At 32.0% G+C, this 24,808-nt stretch overlaps 3 protein-coding genes across 3 annotated transcripts; 2 read left to right on the top strand and 1 right to left on the bottom strand.

Annotated features, from left to right (window-relative positions):
* Positions 1-1,365: 1,365 nt before the first annotated feature.
* Positions 1,366-7,523, bottom strand: LOC111009568 (protein SIEVE ELEMENT OCCLUSION B). The gene is made up of 7 exons (XM_022282687.2): positions 7,215-7,523; positions 7,014-7,094; positions 5,509-5,957; positions 4,453-4,550; positions 4,033-4,166; positions 3,007-3,477; positions 1,366-2,171 (listed from the first exon to the last, which is right to left on the bottom strand). The coding sequence occupies exons 1-7, from the start codon at positions 7,440-7,442 to the stop codon at positions 1,584-1,586; spliced, it is 2,049 nt and encodes a 682-aa protein (XP_022138379.1). The 5' UTR covers positions 7,443-7,523; the 3' UTR covers positions 1,366-1,583.
* Positions 7,524-10,672: 3,149 nt separating this feature from the next.
* On the top strand, positions 10,673-15,621 carry LOC111009553 (protein SIEVE ELEMENT OCCLUSION B). The gene is made up of 7 exons (XM_022282668.2): positions 10,673-10,970; positions 11,097-11,192; positions 12,059-12,507; positions 12,625-12,722; positions 13,389-13,522; positions 13,653-14,120; positions 14,799-15,621. Exons 1-7 carry the CDS (start codon positions 10,740-10,742, stop codon positions 15,384-15,386), a joined length of 2,064 nt encoding a protein of 687 aa, XP_022138360.1. The 5' UTR covers positions 10,673-10,739; the 3' UTR covers positions 15,387-15,621.
* A 4,557-nt stretch (positions 15,622-20,178) lies between these two features.
* On the top strand, positions 20,179-23,310 carry LOC148210498 (protein SIEVE ELEMENT OCCLUSION B-like). Its single transcript, XM_088126330.1, has 5 exons — positions 20,179-20,281; positions 20,817-20,944; positions 21,035-21,130; positions 21,677-22,107; positions 23,175-23,310. The coding sequence occupies exons 1-5, from the start codon at positions 20,179-20,181 to the stop codon at positions 23,308-23,310; spliced, it is 894 nt and encodes a 297-aa protein (XP_087982456.1).
* Positions 23,311-24,808: the final 1,498 nt, after the last annotated feature.

Raw genomic sequence — 24,808 nt, 5'->3', positions numbered from 1 at the left:
TCTAAAAGAAAATATTCGATTTTAAGAATTAATTGAAGACTTGAGGAAGAAGACAAGATTGCACCACTCGAGTAGAAAAGATTCGATATTAAAAATGAACTGATGACTTGCATTTATGATAGTTAATTTCTTTTAGCCCTTTTACTGTTTACAATTTTTAACTGTCCTTGTGTATGTATCACAAATAGTTTTGAATCAGGGAAGACAGATATCAGAAAACATGACCAAACTTTGAAAAACTGTCATTAATACATCCCCAACAATAGTTAAAAATTGTCACGAATTGATCTTCAACGACAATTAAAGAACATCACAGAAATACATTTCATGATACCTTATATCAATCACTAAAACAATAAAAAAATTCGTATTCCGATCAATTTAATGACGGCAATTTATAATTGTACGAAATGTTTTTTTCAACGTAGTCTATAAACGTCACTATATCAATTTATAAGTGTAAAGCAAAACTTTTTAACCGTCATGAATCTGTTAACTATGATGTTCTTTGTATCGCATATATATTGTGTTGAACAAAAGTAGTTCTTACATATCATTAATATATAGCGATTTGCCATAATTATAATCAATCAATATCAAGATAAATCAGTTGTTTTTATTTTTATTATTTCTTTTAGTACAACAAATATGTCAGGTGAAGATTCAAAATTTCGAACTCACAATCTTTTGATATAGGAGATATATGTTTTAATCAATTGAACAATGCTTAGTCGACATAGATAATATATATTCAAAAGGTCGTGGGGGTTCAAATGCCTACTCCAATGTCGTAAAAGAAATTATTAATAATATTTTTTCAAAAAATAATAACAATGTTTTCTTATTAAAGACTTGTTTTCTAAGATCAACAATATGTGGAGATGAAGATTTTAATCTCCAACTTGGTCAAACATATGTCTTTAACCCATCTAGTTTTTATAAATAACCAGAGTACTTTAGGTTATATTGGTCAAAGTCCATAGCGTAACTTTTTTTTTCCCTTGAGAATCCATTGTGTGATGTGTAAAGTAAGAAAAATTAAGATGTGTAGTAGTACCATGTTAACGAAAATGGTATCTCAAGTACTCCGAGTATCTTTACAATACTAGCTATGATATCATCCGTTTTGTATATATCTCTCATAGTTTTGCTTTTGGTGTCACCCAAAAAACCTCGTACCAGGAGATCATAATTGTCATCTCTTATATACACATGATCATTCCCTTCCCTAGTTAATGTGAGAATTTATTTACACTCTCCTTACAAGCCCAACATAGCATTATTTCGAGACTCGAGAGTCTTATATTGATTTTTACTAGAGTGGATTTCTTCTTCTCTCCTGTTTTTTTTCTTCCTTTCAGAAAATTTCTATGTAAATATGCAACTTTTTTCCTTCATTATTTGGCATTATAATATGAGTAAAAAATCTTATTCAAAAAATTAAACATATAGATGGTGCAGGCTTAACACCAACATCTAATAACTGCATTGGCCTAAAAAACTAGATTTATTTCGTATATGTTATCATAAAGTAGCTGAAGAACACCCCGACCCGACCCGACCCGACCCTGCATTTTCCATCATTACATGTGAGTTCGACCGTGGCAACATTTGAAGTTGATACCAGTTTCCATGAATCGAGGACATTCAGGACAATTGACAACCATTGGAATCCATCCACTAAATCCTGGAAGAGTCACTCTATCACACTGATGAGTCGTCACAGCAAGCTCATTGAAATAATCTTTGAAAGAATCACCAAAACCTTTTAAGTTCAGAATTTGTTTCCATTTTCTGAAGTCTTCCAACACAGCCAAAATCAAATCGCCACGACCAACAAGGAGAGGCGCAGACCCAACCGTTACGACGCCCCAACCATTCTCGTTTTCGTAAGATATCAACCGCAGAATATCTTCGGTTGTTTCGCTTGCACTCGAACCTCTTATCTGACTCTTGACTATGAAGAAACCCCATTGCGTGACCCAAAAACGAGACATGAGTCTAGGATCATCTTCTCCTGCAATGTTCTTTCCTATGCGTACAATCTCAAATGTGATCCCTTTGGCTCTTAACAACGAATCGTTTTTAATGTCTATCACTTTGTCCTCAAATTGTTGGATCCATTTTGGGTCTTTTCCTCCATAGAATATGATACTCTTGTCTTGGTTGATCTAGTTGGAAAGGAAAATAATTGTATCTAAGTATATATACACACATGCTATAAAATATTGGAAAATATTTGACTCCTTAACGATAAGGATCAAATCTTGTCTTCACGACCATTGAAAAAATGGCAACTCATTAATTTTTATAAAAATTCTATGTTTTTGCATTAGATTTAGTGGTGCTGAGGACAAGATTTCTCCTCTTAGAAAAATACTTAGGCTTAAAGATCAAATCTTGTCCTCACCACTATTCAAAAATTGACAATTAATTAATTGTTATAAAAAGTTTATGTTTTTACATTTTTCTCTCTTAGTTATCAGACATTTAGTGGTAGTGAGGACAAGATTCCTTCTATTAGCAAAATACTTAAATCAAACCAAATCTTGTCCTAATAACCACCATTAAAAATTTGACAATTATTCATTTTTATAAAAAGTCTCTGTTTTTGCATTTATCTCCCTCAGTTGTCGAACATTTAAGGGTGGTAAGGACAATATTTCTTCCATTAGGAAAATACTTTCCTCAAAACCAAATTTTGTTCTCATTACCATTAAAAATTTGATAACTTATTAATTTTTATAAAAAGTTTATGCTTTTGCATTTTTCAGTTGTCAAACATAAAGGGGTGGTAAGGACAAGATTCCTCCTATTAGGAAAATACTTGCTCAAGACCAAATTTTGTCCTCACCACTGCCATTAAAAATTTGACAATTCATGAATTTTTATAAAAGTCTCTATTTTTGCAACATTTAGTAGCGGTAAAGACAAGATTCCTCCTTGTGGTTTAGGAGTCAAGTATTTTCCATATTGTACACATGCGCAATAATATAGAAAACTTACCCAACTGTTTAATCTTGGGTGGTGAGTAAATTTCAGAATAGTAGACTCTGGCCAATTCTTTCTCAATAAAGTGTCAAGTTTCTGATTCGTGAAGGGAATAGCCTCAGATCCCCAAACTCGAATAAGATGAATCGCATTTGTGAATTCCACTTTGGATTGTGAATTAAGAACAACAACTAATGGATCATCTCTGAGTTGCCAATTTTCTTCTAAGAACCTCCACCCTGCAATTTTTTCCGTGTATTGCACTATATACCATGGCATTTTGGACACTAAATCCTCGTACCTTTGTTTGTTTTCTTCAGCAACATCATTTGGGTTGATAATTGGAATCCAAACAATCTTGTATTTATCTTCTCCATGCAATTCATTGTAAACTATATGAAGTGCCTTAATATCTTCCTCGGAAATATTTAATCCAGATATTACTAATATCACCTTCTTCCTCCTCAAACTATTTTCAACACTAACCTGTATTGTAAATACAACACTCATTAATTAGTGAATCTATAAACCAAATATGAAAACTTTTAAGTTTCAATTACTAAGGGTTCGTTTGGTAACGTTCCTGTTTCTTGTTTCTGTTTTCTTTATATTTAATGAAGAAAAATGTAATGCATGATTCCAACCTCTAAGTATCATAAAACAATCTTTTTATTTATGTTTTGGAACAAATTGGAAATGGGAACAAGAAAGGAGAAACTAGTTTTAGTTGTTTCCAAAATTTCTATACAATTGTGAGAAAATTCCAAAACATGAGAAACAATAAACAAAGGTAGTTGAAAAATAGTTAGATTTCCTAAGAAAATTGGAAACGAGAAACAAGAAACGGGAATGTTACCAGACGAGCCTTAAATGAACTACTTTTAAACTTCTAAACAAGATAAGTAATTTCAAAAATATTTTCTTTTGAAATTTGACAAAAAAATAATAAAAAAAAAATTTAAGTGCTTTAATAGAGTAATTTAATTTTTTAAAAATAAAGAAGTATTGATATATATATATATATACACACATATAAAAGACCTTTTTTCGAGTGGAACCATCTATGAATGGCTTAGCTTCCATCTTCCCCTCAATCAACTTCGACAAAACCAATGATAATTCAGTAGGAAAATTATCAACATGATCCATCAACCATTTATACAGGTTAATCTCTTCTGCATTACAAAAAAATAAATACTTAGGTACGTTAATTTAACAAGCAAATAGTATCTTACGTTAATTTAATTCTTTCTTTGTAAAAGTCAAACTTGTTTATTTATCATTTTTTCCTTTTCTTTTTCTTTTTTAAAATAACACTTCTAAATTCTCTTAACTAAATTTCAAGAACAAAAAGGTTGAAAGAGAGATGTTTTTTTTTTGGGTAAAAAATTGGCAAAGATTTTAACAATAATTTTGAGAAAATAAATTATAGAATAAAGAAGTTGAGAGAAAATAAAGCACCTTGCTGTTCTCGTATGATATTCAAATGGTTTTCGAGTGTGAAGAGTATGGAACGGATCTTTTCTGTCAACTCATTCAAATAATTTTGTGATTGACCCCTGAAAAATTATTGCACCATATATATGTGAGTTAATTGATATTGAAACAACTTTGTTTTAATGCATAAAAAAAACTATCAAGTTTAATTATTAGGTTTTTTTTTTTTTTAAAATAGATGAGAGATTGAATCTCAAAAATAATGTTACAGTGGTTTATAATAGACATGGTCGGTTACTCTTCTCATTGTCAATAGGATGTTGTAATTGTTGAATTAAGTTCACATTGGTAAATTTAAATCATAGATTATTTGTGTCAAAAAGGGACACAATTGAAGTAATTAATAATTAAAAGGGGTTTCTAATTAAGTATCATGACATTCACTCTAGCTAATATATTTTTGTTACACTAGTAAATGAAATAAATGATTTCTATAATCATTTCTTAAATTCAATATAAATATTCCATTGACCTAAGAGGAGAAGTAGTATTGCTTTCCTAAAGTTGAAATACCAAAAAAAAAAAATATTTTTTAATTTAGAAAACAATTCTATGTTATATTCTCAATTCTTATATTTGCTCCTTGTCTTAATAAAATTCAACTTTTTATATCTACGACATAAAATACAAGCCTGGCACAACACGTGTGTTTTAAAATATTTTTTCTATTTTTGACAATTTGGTCAAGAAATAAAAAATTTTTAATAGAGGGAAAGTTTTTACTCTCCATAAAAACACACCTATGAATTCTAAGCGAACTTTAAAAAACGAAAACAAGTTTTCGAAGATATTTTGTTTTTTTAGTTTCAAAACTTTTTTATTAGATTTAAAATCATTTTAAAAAGATGATAGCAAATTAAAACAAAGAAAAACCTGGATAAAAGTAGTGTTTACAAGTTGGATTTTCAAAAACATAAAACTAAAAACAAATTGATTATGAACCAAAAACCAAAAGAAACAACACAAACAATTAAAAAAATCACATTAGAAAAAGAAAAATTAGCTAATTAAAATACTTACTGAGTAGCAGTCAAGTAACCAGAAATTTCAGTTCTGGAAGCAACAATAATGTGTATAATCCAATAAGTAATCAAAGGGATTTGGCGAATGGCAGAAGACAACTCAGTGAGCTCCTTGATATCATACTTTGAGAAATTCTTAATCTCTATCATGTATTTGATGGCTTGCAAGCAACCATGGATCAGACAGCGAGGACTAAGAAACACTTGCCGATATTTGGGAGTGTACAAATGTTTTTTTAGCTCAGGGACTTGTTTGATGATGGCCAATGTTCTTGCGAGTGGGTCTGTTTTGAAGTAATAGTTGAGATGCCATAAGTCTCCATAATCAGTGGCAAATGCTGCGAGGGCTAGAATTGCCTTTGCCTCCCATGGATAGCTGATTAGTATGTCAAGGATCTCCATTGTCGTCTCGTGGGCTTTTCCAATCCCGGGTGCTTTACATGCCAACTGTTCGATATTATGCAGAAATTTGTTAAGGATCTCACGTTGGAAAGATAATGATCTATTAAAAAGATTTATAATAGACATGGATTACTCCTCCCATTATGAATTGGTTTTGAGATGAAACTCGATGAATATTGATTTGGTATTAGAACCAACAATATTCAAATGAGCATTTGGTCCAAAAATAGAATCCGACCAAGATTGGGGAGCTCAAAATAGTCACCATCTTGAGCAAGGATGTTAAGGCGATAACTATGATATACCATTTTAGCTAGGCTTTGTTTAATGTATCTATATTAAAGGTTAAATTACAAATTTAGTCCTTATACTTTTGAGGTGGGTGTCTCCACTAAGTTTTTTAATCTTAATGAGTGTCTAATTAAGCTAGGTATAGTAGGAGAACTTGATTAATGATCTATTAAATATAACAAAGAACAATACTTTCAATTTTGTGTCTAATTAGGTTACTAACATGTTAGATAGTTTTAAAATGTATGAACATATAAGATATAAAATTGAAATTTCAGCAATTATTAGACACGGTTATGAAAGTTATGAAAGTTTAAAAACCTATTAAACGTAGCTTGAAAAGAAAAAATCAAATGAGCAGTAAGTATGCTTGATCTTTTAGTTGGGAGAAAATTATAAGTAGAATAATAATCAAATAAATGGATGAGTTTGGTCATTATTATATTGATTTCTTTTCTTTTTAATACACTATGGCGGAGTGAGGAAAAAAGAACAATTATATCCTAACCAGAGCTAAGCTGGTTGGCTACTTTATTTTTTATGCAAAAAAAAAGGCCTCACATAAAATAAAACCTTATAAATGAATATAAAGTTAGCTCCTCAGGTGCCATATATATTTAATTGATAATGTCTATGTGTCAACTATTAATGTTTTTCTTGTTTACCCCCTAACTCGAAAGTTTAAGTTAATAGATTAAGATGATTTAATCTTCGTGACTACCTCTCAATCCATTAAATAATCAATTGAAATAAAATATATATATATATATATATATATATATATATATATATAAAGCTTTAATGAATGACCTCACTGGAGATTCGATGTAGAGTACAAAGAGGTAGATTGAGTGAAGAGTCACTTCCAGATGCCATACGCCCTTCAATAACCTGCAAATTGAGACACAAACATAATTTACTAGTACTAAAAAGACTCTAAAAAGAAAATAAATTCAATGAAACTTTTTAACCAATGAGTTATAATAATAAAAGAAAGCTTAAGCTTTTTACACGAGAAACGCTATCGGTTATTCGATCAGCAGTTATAATGATGCTTTCAACCAATGAGATATAATTATCGACATCAATCTTGATCTTATCGTCCTCACGATGTTTGGTGTAGATATAATCCGTAATGACATCATCGGAGAAGTGTTCGAGGCTCGTCTCCTCCTTGTGGTTTTGCAAGTTGGGATGAACAAGTGAGGTGGTGGAATTCTTCGGTGGTAACAAAGACATGATTTCAGAGAGTATGAAAATAGAGATCTAAGGAAATCCTATGGGAAAATCAGAGAGAAGAAGAAAGAAGAGTTGTTCAATTTGGTGGTTGTTTCTTTGATTTTGATTTGGTATTTATAGTTAAAAGAAGAATGTGGGGAGGAAGGAGACAATGGTAAAGGGAACAATGGAAGCCTACAGCTTTGGTCTAAAGAATAGAATATGTTTAATTGGATATTTGGTTAAAGTATATAATGGAATCGTATCTTATCTTCCTGTGTACTGATGATATATATTATATTGTTTTTTCTGTTTTATTTTACTTTTTAGTGGTTTGAATCAGAATGGGTCCTATTTTAGTTTTTTTTTTGTATTTTTTTAAAAACAAAAATCATACGTATACGTTTGATAACCATTTTTTGTTTTTTTATTGTTTTAGAAAACAAGAAACAAGACCCGTTTGATATCGATCTATTTCTTTTAGTTAGAGAATTGGAGAGATGTGTTTTAGAGAGAGAAATTCATGTAAGAATTTAAATGACAAAATGGTAGGATCAAGATGTCCTCTCATCCTCAACTAAAGTATTTGTCCCCAATAATTCATTCCCCAATTCAGGAGTCGGGGTCAAGGTCGAGGAACCCCAATTTTGGGATTGGGATATTCGCGGGAAGAATTACCTGTATTTAATTAGTAATTAATTATAACTATCCTTTAAATTAAAAATTGAAAATTATATAAGTATACATGATTTACCTGAAAGAAATTGGTATTTATATTAAGATCTTTAATATTTTTATTCCTAAAATATATATTAATTATTTAAAGAAAATGAATCAGAGGTTGGAGTAGGGGTGGGGTTGAAAATGCATTCTATATCTCTATCAATATTCATGGTTCCATCTCAAAATCAATTGACAATGAGAGAAGTAGCACACAGCTCGATTCAAACTTTTTTTTTTTATACAATATGTGGGATGTGGAGCTTCGAACTCATAACCTCTTAATTAGAGATAAGTCTTAACCATTTGAGGTATGCTCAATTTGACGATTCAAACTTTTGAAATTTGGAATTTGATTTCATTTCATAACTCATGATGGTCAAGAAATGAGATGCCAGTATCAAACACCGTCAAAAAGGACAAAAAAATCAAGGCCTCAATTTGTAGAGATTTCAATAGAAATATTGATGAGTTAAATGTTGATGTCAACAACTTTTTAGAAATATTTTACACTTTTTAAATGAGTTATAAGTCTGTATTACAAGTGTTTAGCTTCACATCCCTGATCATATTTCGTCTAAACTATTAATAAATCTTGACATTTTTTTAGATTATATTTATGTTTGGAATATATGTAGAAAAAAAAAAGCATACCCTAAATTTGCATTAGATGAAGTAGAATGGTCATATTAAAATTAGTAACAAACAACTAGAAAGAGAAATTACTGCAACCACATATGGTGGTGAGATTTGAACCATCTTTTGATTGGGAATATAATATGTATTAACTATAGTGGAGGCCCAATTCAAAAGTCCAATATATCTTAATAAACACATAGCACAAATAATGATAAACAATGATATATACATATACATATATATACTTGATTTGGTACATTATTGATATACCTAATTTGATATATCATTAATATACTCAATTATGAATGTTGATATTCCAACGATATACTTGATATGAAGTTGATATACCAATTTTTTTGGAAAATTAGACTTCATTGATGTATGTGAAGAACATATCCAAAAAGAGGAGGTCTATATAAAACGCTCCAATTAAGACACGTAGTAGCTAAATCATAATTACAAAAAAGATTAGATTTTGTTGGCCAAAGATATACCAGATATATTACTTCTCTTCATTATGTTCAGTTTCTCTTATTAAAAATTGTGTTGTTTTATTACCAATTTTAGATGAAATGACTGTCTTTTATAACCTAAATGTCTATCTTTTATATCTAATAGGAATGTCGATATACTTGATTTGTTATATAATTGAAGGAATCAATAATATTGACATACTTGATTATGTGAGTACTGAAACATCAATGATATACACGTAATATAAATGATATGTCTAATATATATACCTCATTTGATATTTCATTGATACACCTGATTTTGATATCTCATTAATATATCTGAAAATTTGGAAGGGTAAGATTGAAATTACTGGAAAAAAAATCAAAAAATCTTATTTCAAATATTTTGCCATATTATCAAAACCCAAAAATTGTAACTATATTTGCAAATATTACAAATATTTTAGCTATCCATTGCAAATATCTCAAATTAAAAACAAAAAAAAAAACTATCAAAATTTGAATTGGGCTTTGTTTTAAGTTAGAGATAGAAACCCTAGGACAAAGATCCACTACAAGTTTTTGGCTGGAGAATGTCCATGACTGAAGCTGCTTGGCATCTATTCTTTGCCTTAATAAAAAGACAGTCGATGTTTCCTTGTGCTTTTTAGGAAAGTGATTCCACAGTTTAAATCAGTGATTTAATTAAACTTCCCTAAATTATTTCATCAGTTTAATTAGAAGTACAAAGTAGTGCCTAATTGCTGTCAAAAATGATTCTCATTCCTTAGCTGTAACTTCTGGAGTAAAGAGCAGGATGTTCTTCCAAAGTAACCTGCCAACAACAATGTTAATTTAGATTGTCCTGTCCCCACCAATAATCTTTTCCAAGAAATCTAATGAGTTGTATATTCTGTCGCAAAATCAACCCCTTTGTGCACAATCTCTGATTCTTGTCTTATTTCCTTCTCATAATTTAAGAATATATTTTAATTAACCAATTTAAAATACTTTTTAAAATTGTTTTTAATTAAAAGTAGCTAGAGAAATTTTTAAAGTATATTTTTTTTTTTGGAAAGATACCGGACCAATTTCATTAAGGTATGTGAGAAATATACCTACAAAAAAATGAGGGAGACTATATGTAAAAGCACTCCAATTAATTTTTTCTCGTAAGTTTTTTGGCATTCTAAACACACCTTAAAATGCCTATAAATGACTGAAGTTGAGTTAATCTAAAGGCTCATAATAAATCAGTACATAATAATATTCTATGCTTTAGACCAAAAAAAACAAGAAAGAAAAAGAAAAGAAAAGAAAAGAAAGAATGAAAACTGTATATTTCAAATTCTCCTTTCCCTTTTGTTTTATTTGTTTTTTTTTCCTTCTTTTCTAAAAGATATAAATACCCAATGCATATCAAGGCAATGACACAAAACAATCTCTTCTTCCTTCTCTTCTTTCACTTATACCAATATTTTCCCGTCTCTAATTTCTTCCAATCATGTCTGTAGTTCCTCCCAAGAACCCTACAACTCAATTGTTGCATTCTAAACCAGCAACAGCCACAAAGGAGGAGTTGAGTTTGAGGAACTTTTCCGACGAAGTTGTTACCGGTCATATCTATACCAAACATCGTGACGATGACAAGACCAAGATTGACGTTGACAATTATATCTCACTTGTCGAAAGCATCATTACGGTTGCTGACCGAATCAGCGAAAGTGCTACTCGAGTATGAACTGCGCTCTCTTTTATTTTTTTTAGATATCTTATAAATGATTAAATTTATCCTAACCTATTCCTTTAAATTTTTTTTGGGCAAGTTCATATCTGTTACCGTCAAGTTTTGATATTGTAGGGCGTTGAAGGACATGCAGTATTTTCTGATGACACTTTGAAATCTAGCGTTTCTGTTGATCCACCACTCTGTACCCTTCACAAAATATCTAGCGAGGTCATTTATGAATTACGATTACTGTTTATATATTCGTGCATATAATTTGTTTAATTTCTAGTTGATTTTTCAAAATCACCATCCACATTGTTCTCATGTTCCATGTGAGCCATCCAAACTATCCCTTAAGGACAATGACCCTTTGCGTAAGTATGAGACATACCATCCAAGTCATACCTTAGAAATCAATTTCAAATGATTTTAAAATTTCTTAAAATCAATTTTTTAATTTAACAAACTAGAAAGTGGCATGCCAAAATTACTCCCCAACATATCCTAAATCAACTTTGGAAGGTTTTCAATTAGAAGTAGTAAATCTCTAAGAGCCCGTTTGGTAACATTTTCTTTTCTTGTTTCTTGTTTCCTCTTTTTTAATAAATAAAAATTACATAATTGTATTTGGTAGTTGTTTTTTGTTATTTTTTTTTCTTGTTTCTTTTTTTCAAAAATTTCTTTACAATTTTCAAAACATTTCTAAGAAACAAGAAATACACCAATTCATGCTTAAGTTTGTCAATAAAACTAAAACAATAAATAAGAATATTACCCAAACGGGTCCTATATAAATCTTAACGACCGCAAGTAAGTTGTATTTTTTACGAAATACAACTCAAAACCCAACGATTAGACACATGGTTATAACCCCATTTCTCAAACTTTCCTCTCCCATAAATCCAACCGTTACAAAAATTACTATACACACATGAAACAATTTCTCCACTCTACAGTTAAAGCGAACATAGCTCAGTACAGTAATTGACATATATATCTAACCAAGAGGTTGCATGTTCGATCCTCACAAAAAAAAAAAGAGAAAAACTCCACTCTACACATTTTAAGATGTAATTTACTGGCATGAAAAGCAGTTGTCATGCAAGGCTCCAGGAATAGAGAAGGCCCACCAAACTACACTTGTCATCCTCGATATATTGATAAGCTATCCATGGGAAGCAAAAGCAGTTCTGGCTTTGACTGCTTTTGTGACTGAGTATGGAGACATTTGGCACCTCAACCATTACTCTCACCATGACCCTCTTGCAAAAGCACTTGCACTTATCAAGCGAGGGGCTTCCTTGAAAAAGCACTTGGATTCTTTGAAGTATCGGCAAGTGCTTCTTAGCCCCACCAGCCTCATCTACAGCTGCTTGAAAGCTATCAAGCACATGAATAAGATAAGGGAATTTTCCAAATACGACATCAAGGAGCTTACAGAGTTGTCTTCTGCCGTTCGCCAAATCCCATTGATTACGTATTGGATTATACATATTATTGTTGCTTCTAGGACGGAGGTCTCCAGTTATTTGAATGACACTGAGTAAGTATATGCTTTAATATATATGTGCACTTCTCATTAGTTTTTGTTCATTTTAGTGAGAGTTTTGAAATAACTGACTATGGTTTTTTTTCTCTTTTTTATTACAATGTTTTTCAGGGGCCAGCCACAAAGATATCTGACTGAATTGGCTGAGAAGATTAATTCTATTATCAACATACTTGAGAACCAATTGAGTGTTATCCGAGGGCAACAAGGTTAGTTTTCAGCTAAGCATGGACGGACACTTCGTGTTGGATACTGTAAACACTTATTTGGACACATATTAGATATTTGTTAGCCCAATAGAATACATGCCACACACTAGTTGAATATGAATTCGACACTTTTAGAGGTTAAGAATTCCATGTTGAAAAGAATTGGGAATCTAACAATGGTTTATAATATAAGTGGATTATTCCTCTCATTTTTAATTGATTTTGAAATGAAACCCCATAAAAAAAATGACGATCTTGAAGGGACATATTAAGGATCCCACATTAAAAAAATAGAAACTTAACCATAGTTTATAATATAAGTGGGCTACGTACTCTTCTTATTTCCAATTGGTTTTAAGATAGAACGCCACGGATATTGATATTAGACACATATGGAACATTGATCAAACATAAGAAATAGACATAAATAATAATCCATGACAAAATAATAGATCTTGAGAGCAGAATACATCAAATTCATTTTTAGCATAAAAATGCACAAACTTCTCGACTTTGAATGGTATATTTTATTAAACGTGTCCATGTCTATATCCTAAATTTTTAGAAAATGACTGTGTGTAAGCTCTATTTTGCTATGGGCTATTGTTGTGTATAAATCACCACATGCATATTGACTAAGAAAGTTTTGGTTTTCATATGATGCAGAGGAGATTGATCTTTATAGGTGGCTTGTGGATCATATTGAGAACTTCCCCACTGAGATTCCATTGGTTGTGTCCAAATTGGTCGAAGGCAAAATTCATTCCAAGCCTTTCTTTGATGGTTCTACTCTAACAGAGGTTTGTAATAATTCTATACAAATTGTGGTCTAAAACACATATTATTCCAACTAAACTACACAAATCTAGCGATTTAATTGCTCTATATTACCATAATTGGGTACTTTTATGTGTGGAATAATGTGCACAGGTTAGCGTTGAATCTAGTTTGGCAGACAAAAATGTTATATTGGTCATTTCTGGGCTAGACATCTCAAATGAAGATATTAAAGCTCTTCATTTAGTTCATAGTGAGGTAAAAAAGGAAGACAAATACAAGATTGTTTGGATTCCAATTATCCCAGAATATGCCACTGAAGAAGAGCGAAAAAAATATGATTATATTAAGTCTACAACAAAATGGTACACAATACAATATACTACAAAAGTTGCAGGCTTGAGGTTTCTTGAAGAACAGTGGCAACTCAGAGAAGATCCGTTGGTCGTTGTGCTTAATTCAAAATCGAAAGTGGAATTCACAAATGCAATTCATTTGATTCGAGTTTGGGGAACTGATGCAATTCCATTCACTCGCAATAGGGCTGATATATTATTGAGGAAAAATTGGCCAGAGTCCACTATTATCAAATTTACAGACCACCCAAGGCTGCGAAGCTGGGTATGTTCACAGTTACGTTCCATTTTCTTTTCCATTATTGTTAAATTCAAATTCTGTTTTTTTCTTTTCAGATTGAATATGCTTCTCGCAACGTTTGACAAATTTGTTTTTTAAAACCGTTTTCAGATTCTGCTATTCAAACAGTGAAAATTTTGAAAACAACCTTGATGTTTTCAGATTTTGAATTTGAAACTTTAAAATGTTGAATTACATTAAGAACGATTAAAAATTTCGATAAATATATTATTTCACCTTATAAGCGATCATTTCATTTTTGTTATTTTCTGTTACTATTATTATTATTTTGTTGAAGAATTTGTTAAAATTAAAACACGCAAAATATAATATATTATAAATTATACATCATTGTAAAATATTTCTCACATACTTGTGTGAATAAATGGTGTATTGTCTTCTACTCAAAAATATTATTTTAGATTGAAATAAATATTTAGTTGCTAACTGCAACTAGTTTATAAAATATATTGCTAAAACATGTTGAACAACATTTTAGATTGAGATTGAATTTCCAAATCTAATACCAAACACATATATCTGAAAACACTAAAATAAAGAATGCAACTATGTTTTTCATTGAAACTCTATTTTCAGAATGATTTATGTTTTCTGATCACCAACCAAACCCACCATAACTTATCTACGGTTGTTTCAATTTAGATTAACCAAGAAAGGAGCATTCTATTCTATGGAGGAAAAGACCCCAAATGGATCCAAAATTTTGAAGAGAAAGTAGTGGACATCAAAAGTGACCCCTTAATGAGGGACAAAGGAATCACATTTGAAATCGTACGCATTGGAAAGAACTTCCAAGGAGAAGATGATCCTATACTCATGTCTCGCTTTTGGCTCACACAATGGGGCTACTTCATAGTCAAGAGCCAAGTAAAAGGCTCGAGTGCAAGTGAAACAACTGAAGATATCTTGCGTTTGATATCATACCAAAATGAAAATGGCTGGGCGGTGTTAGCCGTGGGCTCGGCACCGCTGCTCGTGGGTCGTGGCAATTTGGTTTTGGCAGTGATGGAGGAGTTTAACAAATGGAAATCGAATCTGAACATAAAGGGATTTCCTGACTCTTTCACGGATTACTTCAATGATTTGGCTCTCAAGACTCACCAATGTGAAAGAGTGACACTTCCAGGATTCAGTGGATGGATTCCAATGGTTGTCAACTGTCCTGAATGCCCTCGTTTCATGGAGACTGGTATTAGCTTCAAGTGTTGCCATGGACACACTCACATGTGATGATCTTCGATCGATCATTCGACTCAAAGAAGGGATTTATAATGTGCTATGTCTCGTCTACATATATATATATATATATATATATATATATATATAATACTATTAAATAATGGTGTAATGTTTCGTTGTTTCTTATTCTATTTCCTCGATTGAATTTGAGATTGTTTGAGCTACGTGATGATCTTACGCGTTGGTGAAAGGTTACTACAAAATCATATTCTCAGAGTATTTGACACGATCCGTCTCAAAAATATTTTACTAGTGTTAGGAGTTATGTCGACCACATATCTCAATTAACTATAGAGATTATATATAGTCAAACTTCTAATCAACTAAGCCTTTGACTAGCTCAAACTGGCTGTTGAGATTTCAGACGGAACCAAATTGTCTGTGGAGCAAGTTGATGATAGCCAAATTGTCTCCTGGATCTCTTCCCTCTGTTTGCAAATTTGGGAGTTACAAATCTCCTTGGCTCCATATCTCTAAGTGCATTGATTTTTTCAATAGCTCCACGAATAGATTGGTGGGTAATGGGAGGGACACCCTTTTCTGGTATCACAATTGGACAGGAGACAGCCCTTTTGCCTTACCCCAACCTCGTTTTTTTGCTCTGACAAACAACAAATTGATGTCCGTTCGAGATGCTTGGGTTCATTCTTCTTGGAACCTCCACCCCCGAAGAGTTATTTTTGACAGAGAGCAGATTTTGTGGAATAACATCTCAGCAACTTTTCACTCGCCTTCTGACTCTAATGGTCTCGACAGACCTTTTTGGCTTCACTCAAGAGAGTGTATTTTTTCAGTAAAGTCCATAAAATCTAGGCTTGCTCGGCTACCTTTGATAAGCTGTGGAGTTTATACCTTCCTAAAAAGTTCAAGTTTTTTCTATGGTGCGTCTTCCATCGTGGTATTAACAAATTTGATAAGATGCAGATCAGATTTTCATCTCTGAATATCAGTCCAAATTGGTGCGTTTTGTGGAATTTATCGGGCGAAACATTAGATCATTTACTGCTCCATTGTTCTTTCACGGTTACATTGTGAAATAATCTCTTTTCCTCTGCTCTTCCTAAGCGTATTGAAAACCGTGACTCTCTACCCTTCATCTGAAAGCAGTAGATCCACTCTTTGGAAAAATTGTATTGGTGCTATTCTTTGAAGTGTTTGGCTGAAAAGAAACAATTGATCTTTTTTGGACAAATCTCGCTCTTCTGCTCAACTTTGGGAGGATATTAAAGTCTTGGATCAACTTGGTCCTCATCCTTTTTGTAATTATAATTTATCTACCATTTCGCTAAATTGGAGCGCTTTTATATAGCCACCTTCTTTTTTATGTTTCTCAGGTACCCTCTCAACAAAATGATTTCTCCTTTCTCAAAAAAACTAAACTTTTGACTAACAAGCAACTATATGCATTGCTAGACATGAAAAACTATTCTTACTCATTCTAAACATTGTATGCAATCAAAAGGGTGTAGATAAACCTTTCTCAACTCAAACTAAATACTAAATGAACGTACAAAATGGTAACACAAATGTTGAAAGAGTCTTAAGTGGTTGAAATTGATGAACTATAAATAGTGAGCTGAAAAGTAGTTTAAGCTGGGTAAACCATCGTAAAATCAAAGCCACTTAACTCAATAAAACAAAAAAGTAATGTCCAAAGCATAGGATTTGGAAATATTAACGTGGAAAAACTCCAAACCAGAAAAAAAATTACAAAATCAGTCAGTTAACTACAGCTCGTATACCAGACTTTATTTCAATTAGATGATTAAAATACAAGCCCATGAGCTCCTAGTTGGAACACACCTCATCCTTGTATTTTTCCAATGTGGACAACTTCTAGCACATAGAGCCAACAACTTTTATTCCAATATTTTGCCAAAATCCAATAAAAAAAGTCACGAAAAGTCAAAAATCCAAAAAATGTGCTTTTTACGTTTTATGACTTTTTTTTTTCCTTTTTCAGCCTCTTTTACATTTCATCAACATCACGGAAACTCATAAATACCAGATTACAGAGAATGTAGTAATTGAGCGACATAAGAAAAAAACTCAAGATTACATGATGTTTAAAAGCCACCATGAAAGGATTGAGGCGGGACTTTAGCCAGAAAATATGGAGATTTACATATTTTTGTTATTTAGGACAGTTTTTAAACGTCATGAAAAGAAAAAAATTGTGATTCCGTGATACTAAAAAAAACATCTCGAAAAGGTGGAGTATGGGTTTTTTGTGGGAAAAGATGGAGATTTACAAATTGTTCGTCATTTGTTATGTTAAAAACATAACAAAAAAGCTAAAAATAAAAATATTAAAAAAAAACCTATGTTTTCTCCGCAAAAAAAAACGTGCTTTCTACACTTTCTTTTTTTGTTTTCAGCCTCTTTTACTATTCATCAACGTCACCAACGTCACGGAAATTCATGAATACCAAATTAGAGATAATGTAACTCATCTCTTTATTTCAACATGAGCTTATTAACTCAACCGCAATTAGGATTTATATCTCTGTGAGATCATGTGTTCATATCTTTCTCACCCCACTTGTTCTACTCGAGAAAGAAAAAAGAAAGAAATAAATAAAGGAAAAAAAAGAAGAAAAAGGAAGAAAAAGAAAAGAAAAACTCTACGTTAGTTATCTTGTTGTGAGTTAACGGTAAACAGTGTACATTTCCAAGGTTTACTTCATTATTGATATTATTTTATCTTCACCACCTTATAAATTTCATTTAAAATTTTAGGGTTTGTTATATTATAATTATGATTTTTTTATTTTATTAAATTATTCTCGTTGACTAACAAGTTTATAACCTTACTTTAATATCAAAATGATTTTAAAATATTAAGCAATTTTTATTGACTAAAAAATAATTTTCAACCATATTTTTCAACCATATTTTTTATTTTTAAAAGTTGACCAATATTTCTAAGGGTCTTCCAGAAAGAAAAAACTAAAAACTTAAAGCCAAAACAGTAATAATAAAATCACATTTCAGTAGACCTTGTTCCTCCCCTTCCTCAATCTCCATATTTGTGGTACTAAAGATGATTATAATAATCATAAATAATCATAATTTCTAAAACGGAAAAATAAAATAAAATCCTTGTTAGCTTGAACTTTTGGGTGATTTTATCTTACTTGATTGAAACAACAATGAAATGAGATTTATTATTATTATTATTAAGAATATATAACAACATAATGTGTGGCAATTTTTTTCAGCACAACGAATGTAGGATTGAAGAATTGAACCTTCCATTAAAAAGAAGGTATTTATGTCTTTTGACAAAAAAAAAAAAAGAAAAAGTATTGGTAACTTCAGAAATCATATTTAAACTTATAAATTTCTCGGAAAAAAGTAAAGATGGTCTTTGACGACTTTTACCGCTATGCTATTAGGAACAATGAGATTATTTAAAATTACAACTTTATCAAATTACATAAATCTCCATACTCATTAATTGCTAATAAATTCAAAATCTACCTAACAACATCTCATAAAGAAAAACAATTATACTGTTAAATTATTTTATTTGTTATGATTTTTGGAATGATGTAATTAAAATGCAATCATTTACCTTTATTAATCCAAGAAATCATTGCTAAAGCGAGAATCGCTAAGCAGTAATTAGTATATATCTCTAACCAAGAGGTTATGAGTTCGATCCCCTACCCCAACATGTAGTAAAAAAAAACAAAATGAGATCCGACCAAGATCAATAAATCCAAAGATATGACTCAAGAGGAGAAAATTTTGGAAAATCTTTTGAGTGGAAGAAGGAAGAAGAGAATTGCTTGTGGCATTGCCTAAATATAACTATCAGAAGTGGGGGAAAAGAGAGAGAACCAAAAGGGGGTGGGGGGAATTGATGGCAACAATCTTATGTCTAAAGATTAGAATATTACTAGTGGGTTCCTTTTGCTTTTTATTTACTTTATTTAAAAAAATATAGTACTAAAAAATACTTTATTTAAAAATATAAATTACATAAACTTTAAGTACAATGTAATATTTGACTGTAACTTAATAATTATAAATTAATTTATCTTATTTTTAAATTTCGTCTTGAATTTATGGATATATACCTAGGACTAATTTTTATTGGGTTCAATTACATATTTAATTCCTATGATTTGTTATCATTTATGTTATTAAAATGTTGGTATTCAAGTATTTATGTTAGTAGTGAAAATACTAACAATGATATGACTACAAAAGTTAGACGACATAGCATATGAAGTTCTTAATAGATCTTTATTTTAATGATATTGAGTCATAGAGTCTACACATTGATGGAGTAGATTGTAAATGATTATTATTATTATTTTGAAAAAGAGACACCATTTAATTAACACAGAGTATGTCAATTTAAAATATTATGTTAGGTTAAAAATGAAGGAAAAAAGGGAAAACAAAAAAGAGAAATTGGGGTTTTTCTTATGAATTTAGGTGGAAATTCATATTTAATCTGCATTATCAATTATGCTAAAAAAAAATTAGCAAATATGAACTTAGTTCAACGGTAATTGGTACTCAAAAAAATCCTTCAGCCTTAGTTGTTGTACTAAAAAAATTAAGCACATACGTGAAAATGAATCAAGATTAAATATGGAAATTGACTGTTGATGCAAAATTCTACCTAAGTTTCAGGATGCAACCTGTAAGGTCGGTGCTTTGCGAGCTCCTCCTTGGGTACCTGCAAGAATAGGTTGGACACTCAGACCCCAAGTTAGTTTGGAATCCAAACTTAGACAGATCAGCACAGATTTTCGTACCTGAATTGATGTATGGATGGTGTATTTATAGTGGTCAATGGGGTAGCTATTTGTCCCATCAGGGTATTTCCCTAGGTCTTGCTAGGTTCCTCGCAAGGACCATCGGTCCATGTGCGTCACTAGACCCTTCCCTGCGCTAGGGCGGAAATCTCGAGCGTACGTATTCATTCTTACCAAAGTCTTTGATCCCAACCTGTTAGGTCGGGCTTACTGGTCTTGCTCGAACAAGTCGGCCTCCCGGAGTTTGCCTCCCCAACATTGACAATTTTAAGTCTTAAAAATATGTGCATGTGTGAAGATGAATAATAACAAATTTGGAATAGACCCACTTTTACTATTTCTTTGATAAAAGCTAACTCAGCCATAGTACACAACAATATTCTTTTATATGTGTTGTAATTGTGACAAAAGAATTTTCCTTCACATATTTCACTTTCTTTCTTTTTCTTTTTGTCTCCTCAGAAGAACTATAAAACAGCCAGTGGAAACCATATCAAATGGCACAACAATCTCTTCCTTTTTCCCTCTACTTGCATATAATTTGCTCTAATTTGCTCTCCCATTCCTTTTCTCTGAAATTATGGCACATTCTAAACTTTCAACTGCCACCAAGGAAGATCGAAGCCTAAAACACTTCTCCGATGAGGTCGTCACCAGATACATATATACACTAAACATCGTGACAATGAAAAAATTAATATTGATATCGACAATTATATTGCACTTGTGGATAGTATCATCACAACCGCTGATCGAATCACCTCAATTACTCAAGTAAGTATTTATATTTAGTATCCACTTTTTTATATATCGTAATGTTTCTTTTTTCTTAATATATGTGTGATATCCATAATAAAATTTCAGGGCACCGAAAGACGATATTCGATATTTTCAAATGATTTCGTGAACGTTAATATAGTTGATCCACCACTTTGTACTCTCCACCGCATATCAAGCGAGGTCATTATTTAGAAAAACTAATCTTAAACAAAACATTAACCCTTTATGTTGGTTGAATTACAAAAATACCCTTGAACTTTGCCCTTTGCTTCAAAAATCTCTATCCTTTCAAAAATTATAATACTATCCTTAACCTTTCATAAACATTTAAAGAAACACCATTTTGAACAAACATTGATTAATAATATTTTGAACAAATGGTTGACGTGACAGAATCTATAACGATATAGAAATTAATGAAAACTTACCTCTAACAAATTTGAATTTTAACATGGTAAAAAATTGTGTCCGTCATTGCAAATTTGACATAATGACAACTAATTAAACAATTCAGACATATCATCTATCATGTCAACTTTACGTTCGAAACATTAGCAAATATTTGCTCAAATGGTACTTTAAAGGTCAAAGACACCATTGAAGCTTTTGGAAAGACGGGGTATTTCTTAAAACAAAGGGCAAAGTTCAAAGGTCTACTTCTTATGTAATTTAGCCTTTCTTTTTCATATACACATTTCAATGTCTTATGAAGTTGGTCTGTCTCAGTTGTCATGTAAAGCTCCAGGCATAGAAAAAGCACATCAAACGACACTAGACATTCTTGATGTATTGGTGAGCTATCCATGGGAGGCCAAGGCAGTGCTAACTTTGACTGCTTTTGCTACTGAATATGGAGACATTTGGCATCTGAACCATTACTCATTGTTGGACCCGCTTGCAAAATCATTGGCCATGATCAAACGAGTCCAGTTCTTGAACAAGCAATTTGGCTCCATCAAATATCGGCAGGTGCTTCTTAGCCCCAACAGTCTAATCTACAGTTGCTTGAGAGCCCTCAAATATATGAATCAATTCAAGAAACTCTCCAAAGAGTTCTCTTCTTCGGTCTTTGGCCAAATTCCATTGCTTTCCTATTGGGTAATACACATTATTGTTGCTGCTGGAATTGAGATTTCAAGTTATTTGAATGGCAATGAGTAAGTAATCTCTAATTAATCATATATTTTTTACACATGTGGTGGTTTTGTTTTGAAATTAAAATTGTCAAATTTGTTTGAATTTTTATGGTTTTTTTTGTTGATATGATAATTGATGGTTGTAACTAATCAAATTTTGACTTCTTTTCCAAAATTTGATTAGCACATGTAGTTTTAAGAAATGCTAAATTACAAAAGAAATAATAATAATAATAATAATATAATATGTTTATTCTTTCAAAAATTTCAATACTACCCTTATATTTTTTAAACGTTTCAAAAGTAACAGATTTGAGCAACATCTATTAATATTTTGAACGAAAAGTTTATTTGGAAGGAATCTAGAACTACGTGGCATAGAGGTCTCCAATTTGTCCTCAAAGTCTTATTCCACTCTTGTCAATCGAGTTTAATTTGCTTCTCTATTATCTACCAAGATTTGCTCTAATTTCTCTTGGTAAAACTGATAGCTTATTTCATGTTTCCTCTCTCTTTTTAGACTTAATACAAGTAAGTTTCTAATTAAGTTAATTACCACATTGTTATATATTTTGCCACGTTCCGTTAAAAATTATTAACAAATTTTGTTCGGGGGTATTTTTAAAATGTTTATGAAATTTCAAAAGTAGTATTGAAACTTTTGAAATAATTGAGATATTTTTTAAATAAATATCAAAATTCAGAGATATTTTTTAAAATTTAGCCTTTAAAAAAAATATGATTTGATAGTCACCTTTTCCTAACCCCTTTTTTAGTTCATTAGTCATCCTTAAAAAATACTGTTTTATGTTAATTAATAAAATGACTAAAATTTTGATTAATACGTACCCTCACACCCTACTCTAACAGCTACTCTAACAGCTAAAGTTTCTCTTAAACCACACTTTTTTTCTCTACGTTGAATCTCTCATTTGTTAATAACTTTTTGAACAACATTATTTATAAAATTTGAGATATTTTTAGTACAAAGAATTTCAATGCTAATTTTCTTTATTTGGCGTAGAGTAGTATAATAGGATTTTCAAAGTGTTAAAATAACTTATTGTTTTTGTGGCTATATTTTTCAGGTCGGGCCAGTTAGAATTTCACAAGAGGAAGTTTCACATAGAAGGTATGATGTTTATATTTCACTGTATTATGATGGCACTGAAAGGCTCTATTTATACAAAAGTATATCCTAAGTTTAGAAGAAAAAGAATCTAAACTTTAACAAAAATATTGTAACAAAAATGCACAATAATAGATATTCTTGTTTTGACTATGACGTGGTGTGTGGCTTCAACTTCCTTGCTGAAGTTACGTTAACATCCCCCCGCAAACGAGCGGGTAGGTCAAGCACTCCGAGTTTGGATCGTAGTAGGTGGAACTGAGAGTGAGTGAGTGGTTTAGTCAGGCAATCGGCTAGTTGATCAGCAGATGGTACATAACGAACTTCAAGAGCACCGCGTAACACGTGATCCCGAACAAAGTGGACATATATTTCAATGTGCTTGGTCCGAGCGTGGAAGACTGGATTAGTTGCTAGAGCACCAGCACTGATATTGTCACACCAAATAATGGGCGGAGAACTAACGTTGACACCAAGTTCACCAAGGAGTTGTCGCAGCCAAATAATTTCAGCGGAAGCATGAGCAAGAGCACGATATTCGGACTCAGTACTGGAGCGAGCAACAGCCGTTTGTTAGACAAGAGTGTTTCTAAAGAAAACACAATAAGCAGCAATTGATTTGCGATCATCAATGTTTGATGCTCAGTCTGCATCAGAATAAGCTGTGAGAGAGACCGTGTCACTTGGTTGGATGTGGAGGCCCATGTGTTTTGTACCACTTAAGTAGCGTAACACCCGCTTCACAGCTTGCCAATGTATGTCGGTGGGCTGTTTGAGAAATTGACTCAGGTGATTAACAATATACGCGATGTCTGGCCGAGTGTTGGTAAGATATTGAAGGGCACCAAGAGTGCTTCTGTATAGAAAGGGATCACTCATGGGCTCTCCATCAGAAATTGACAAGTGTTTGCCCAATACAGTGGGGGAGGGGGCTGGCTTTAAGCCCTCCATATCCAGGCGACGCAACACGTCATCTATGTATTTTGCCTGAGTTTAAAGAACTCTGGAAGGGAGATGAGTGACCTGAAGGCCAAGAAAATAACTGAGCAAGCCAAGATCTTTTAACGCAAACGTTTTATCTAGTGTGGCAACAAGACTGTCTATGAGAGCAACATTATTTCCAGTGACAATGACATCATCGACATAGACCAGAAGGAGGATGATGGATGGACCGCAGTGATATATGAACAAGGATGTGTCTGATCTACTGTTGGTGAAGCCCCAAGAGAGCAAGGCAGATTTGAGAGTGACATTCCAAGCTCGAGGAGCTTGTTTGAGGCCATAAAGTGCTTTATGTAGTTTGCAGATATAATTCGGATATCTGGGATCGGCATATCCTGGAGGTTGAGACATATAGACATCTTCATCTAACTTGTCGTTGAGAAAGGCATTGTTGAAGTCAAGTTGTCGTAGTTTCCAGCCTCGAGATACAGCTAATGACAGAACAACTCGGATAGTGGAGGCTTTGACCACAGGACTGAAGGTTTCAAAAAAGTCAATACCGGGACTTTGATGAAAGCCTTTGGCCACCAACCGTGCCTTGTTGCGTTGAATCGAGCCATCAAAATTGCGTTTGATGCGGAAAACCCATTT

This window comes from Momordica charantia, assembly GCF_013281855.1.
Source record: "Momordica charantia cultivar OHB3-1 chromosome 7 unlocalized genomic scaffold, Mcharantia_2.0 BLBB01000007.1, whole genome shotgun sequence".
NCBI classification, from domain to species: Eukaryota; Viridiplantae; Streptophyta; class Magnoliopsida; order Cucurbitales; family Cucurbitaceae; genus Momordica; species Momordica charantia.
Note: the sequence above shows the minus strand (reverse complement) of the source record. Positions and strands in the feature narration are given on the sequence as shown.

Coding starts and splice junctions, on each gene's coding strand:
- LOC111009568 (XM_022282687.2), bottom strand. CDS start 7,442: ATGTCTTTGTTACCACCGAAGAATTCCACCACCTCACTTGTTCATCCC. Junction 4,551..5,508: donor GGTTACTTGACTGCTACTCA/GTAAGTATTTTA, acceptor ATAATTTTTCAG/GGGTCAATCACAAAATTATT. Junction 3,478..4,032: donor ATGGTTCCACTCGAAAAAAG/GTCTTTTATATG, acceptor TTTACAATACAG/GTTAGTGTTGAAAATAGTTT.
- LOC111009553 (XM_022282668.2), top strand. CDS start 10,740: ATGTCTGTAGTTCCTCCCAAGAACCCTACAACTCAATTGTTGCATTCT. Junction 10,971..11,096: donor TCAGCGAAAGTGCTACTCGA/GTATGAACTGCG, acceptor TTGATATTGTAG/GGCGTTGAAGGACATGCAGT. Junction 11,193..12,058: donor TTCACAAAATATCTAGCGAG/GTCATTTATGAA, acceptor CATGAAAAGCAG/TTGTCATGCAAGGCTCCAGG.
- LOC148210498 (XM_088126330.1), top strand. CDS start 20,179: ATGTATGGATGGTGTATTTATAGTGGTCAATGGGGTAGCTATTTGTCC. Junction 20,945..21,034: donor GAATCACCTCAATTACTCAA/GTAAGTATTTAT, acceptor ATAAAATTTCAG/GGCACCGAAAGACGATATTC. Junction 21,131..21,676: donor TCCACCGCATATCAAGCGAG/GTCATTATTTAG, acceptor GGTCTGTCTCAG/TTGTCATGTAAAGCTCCAGG.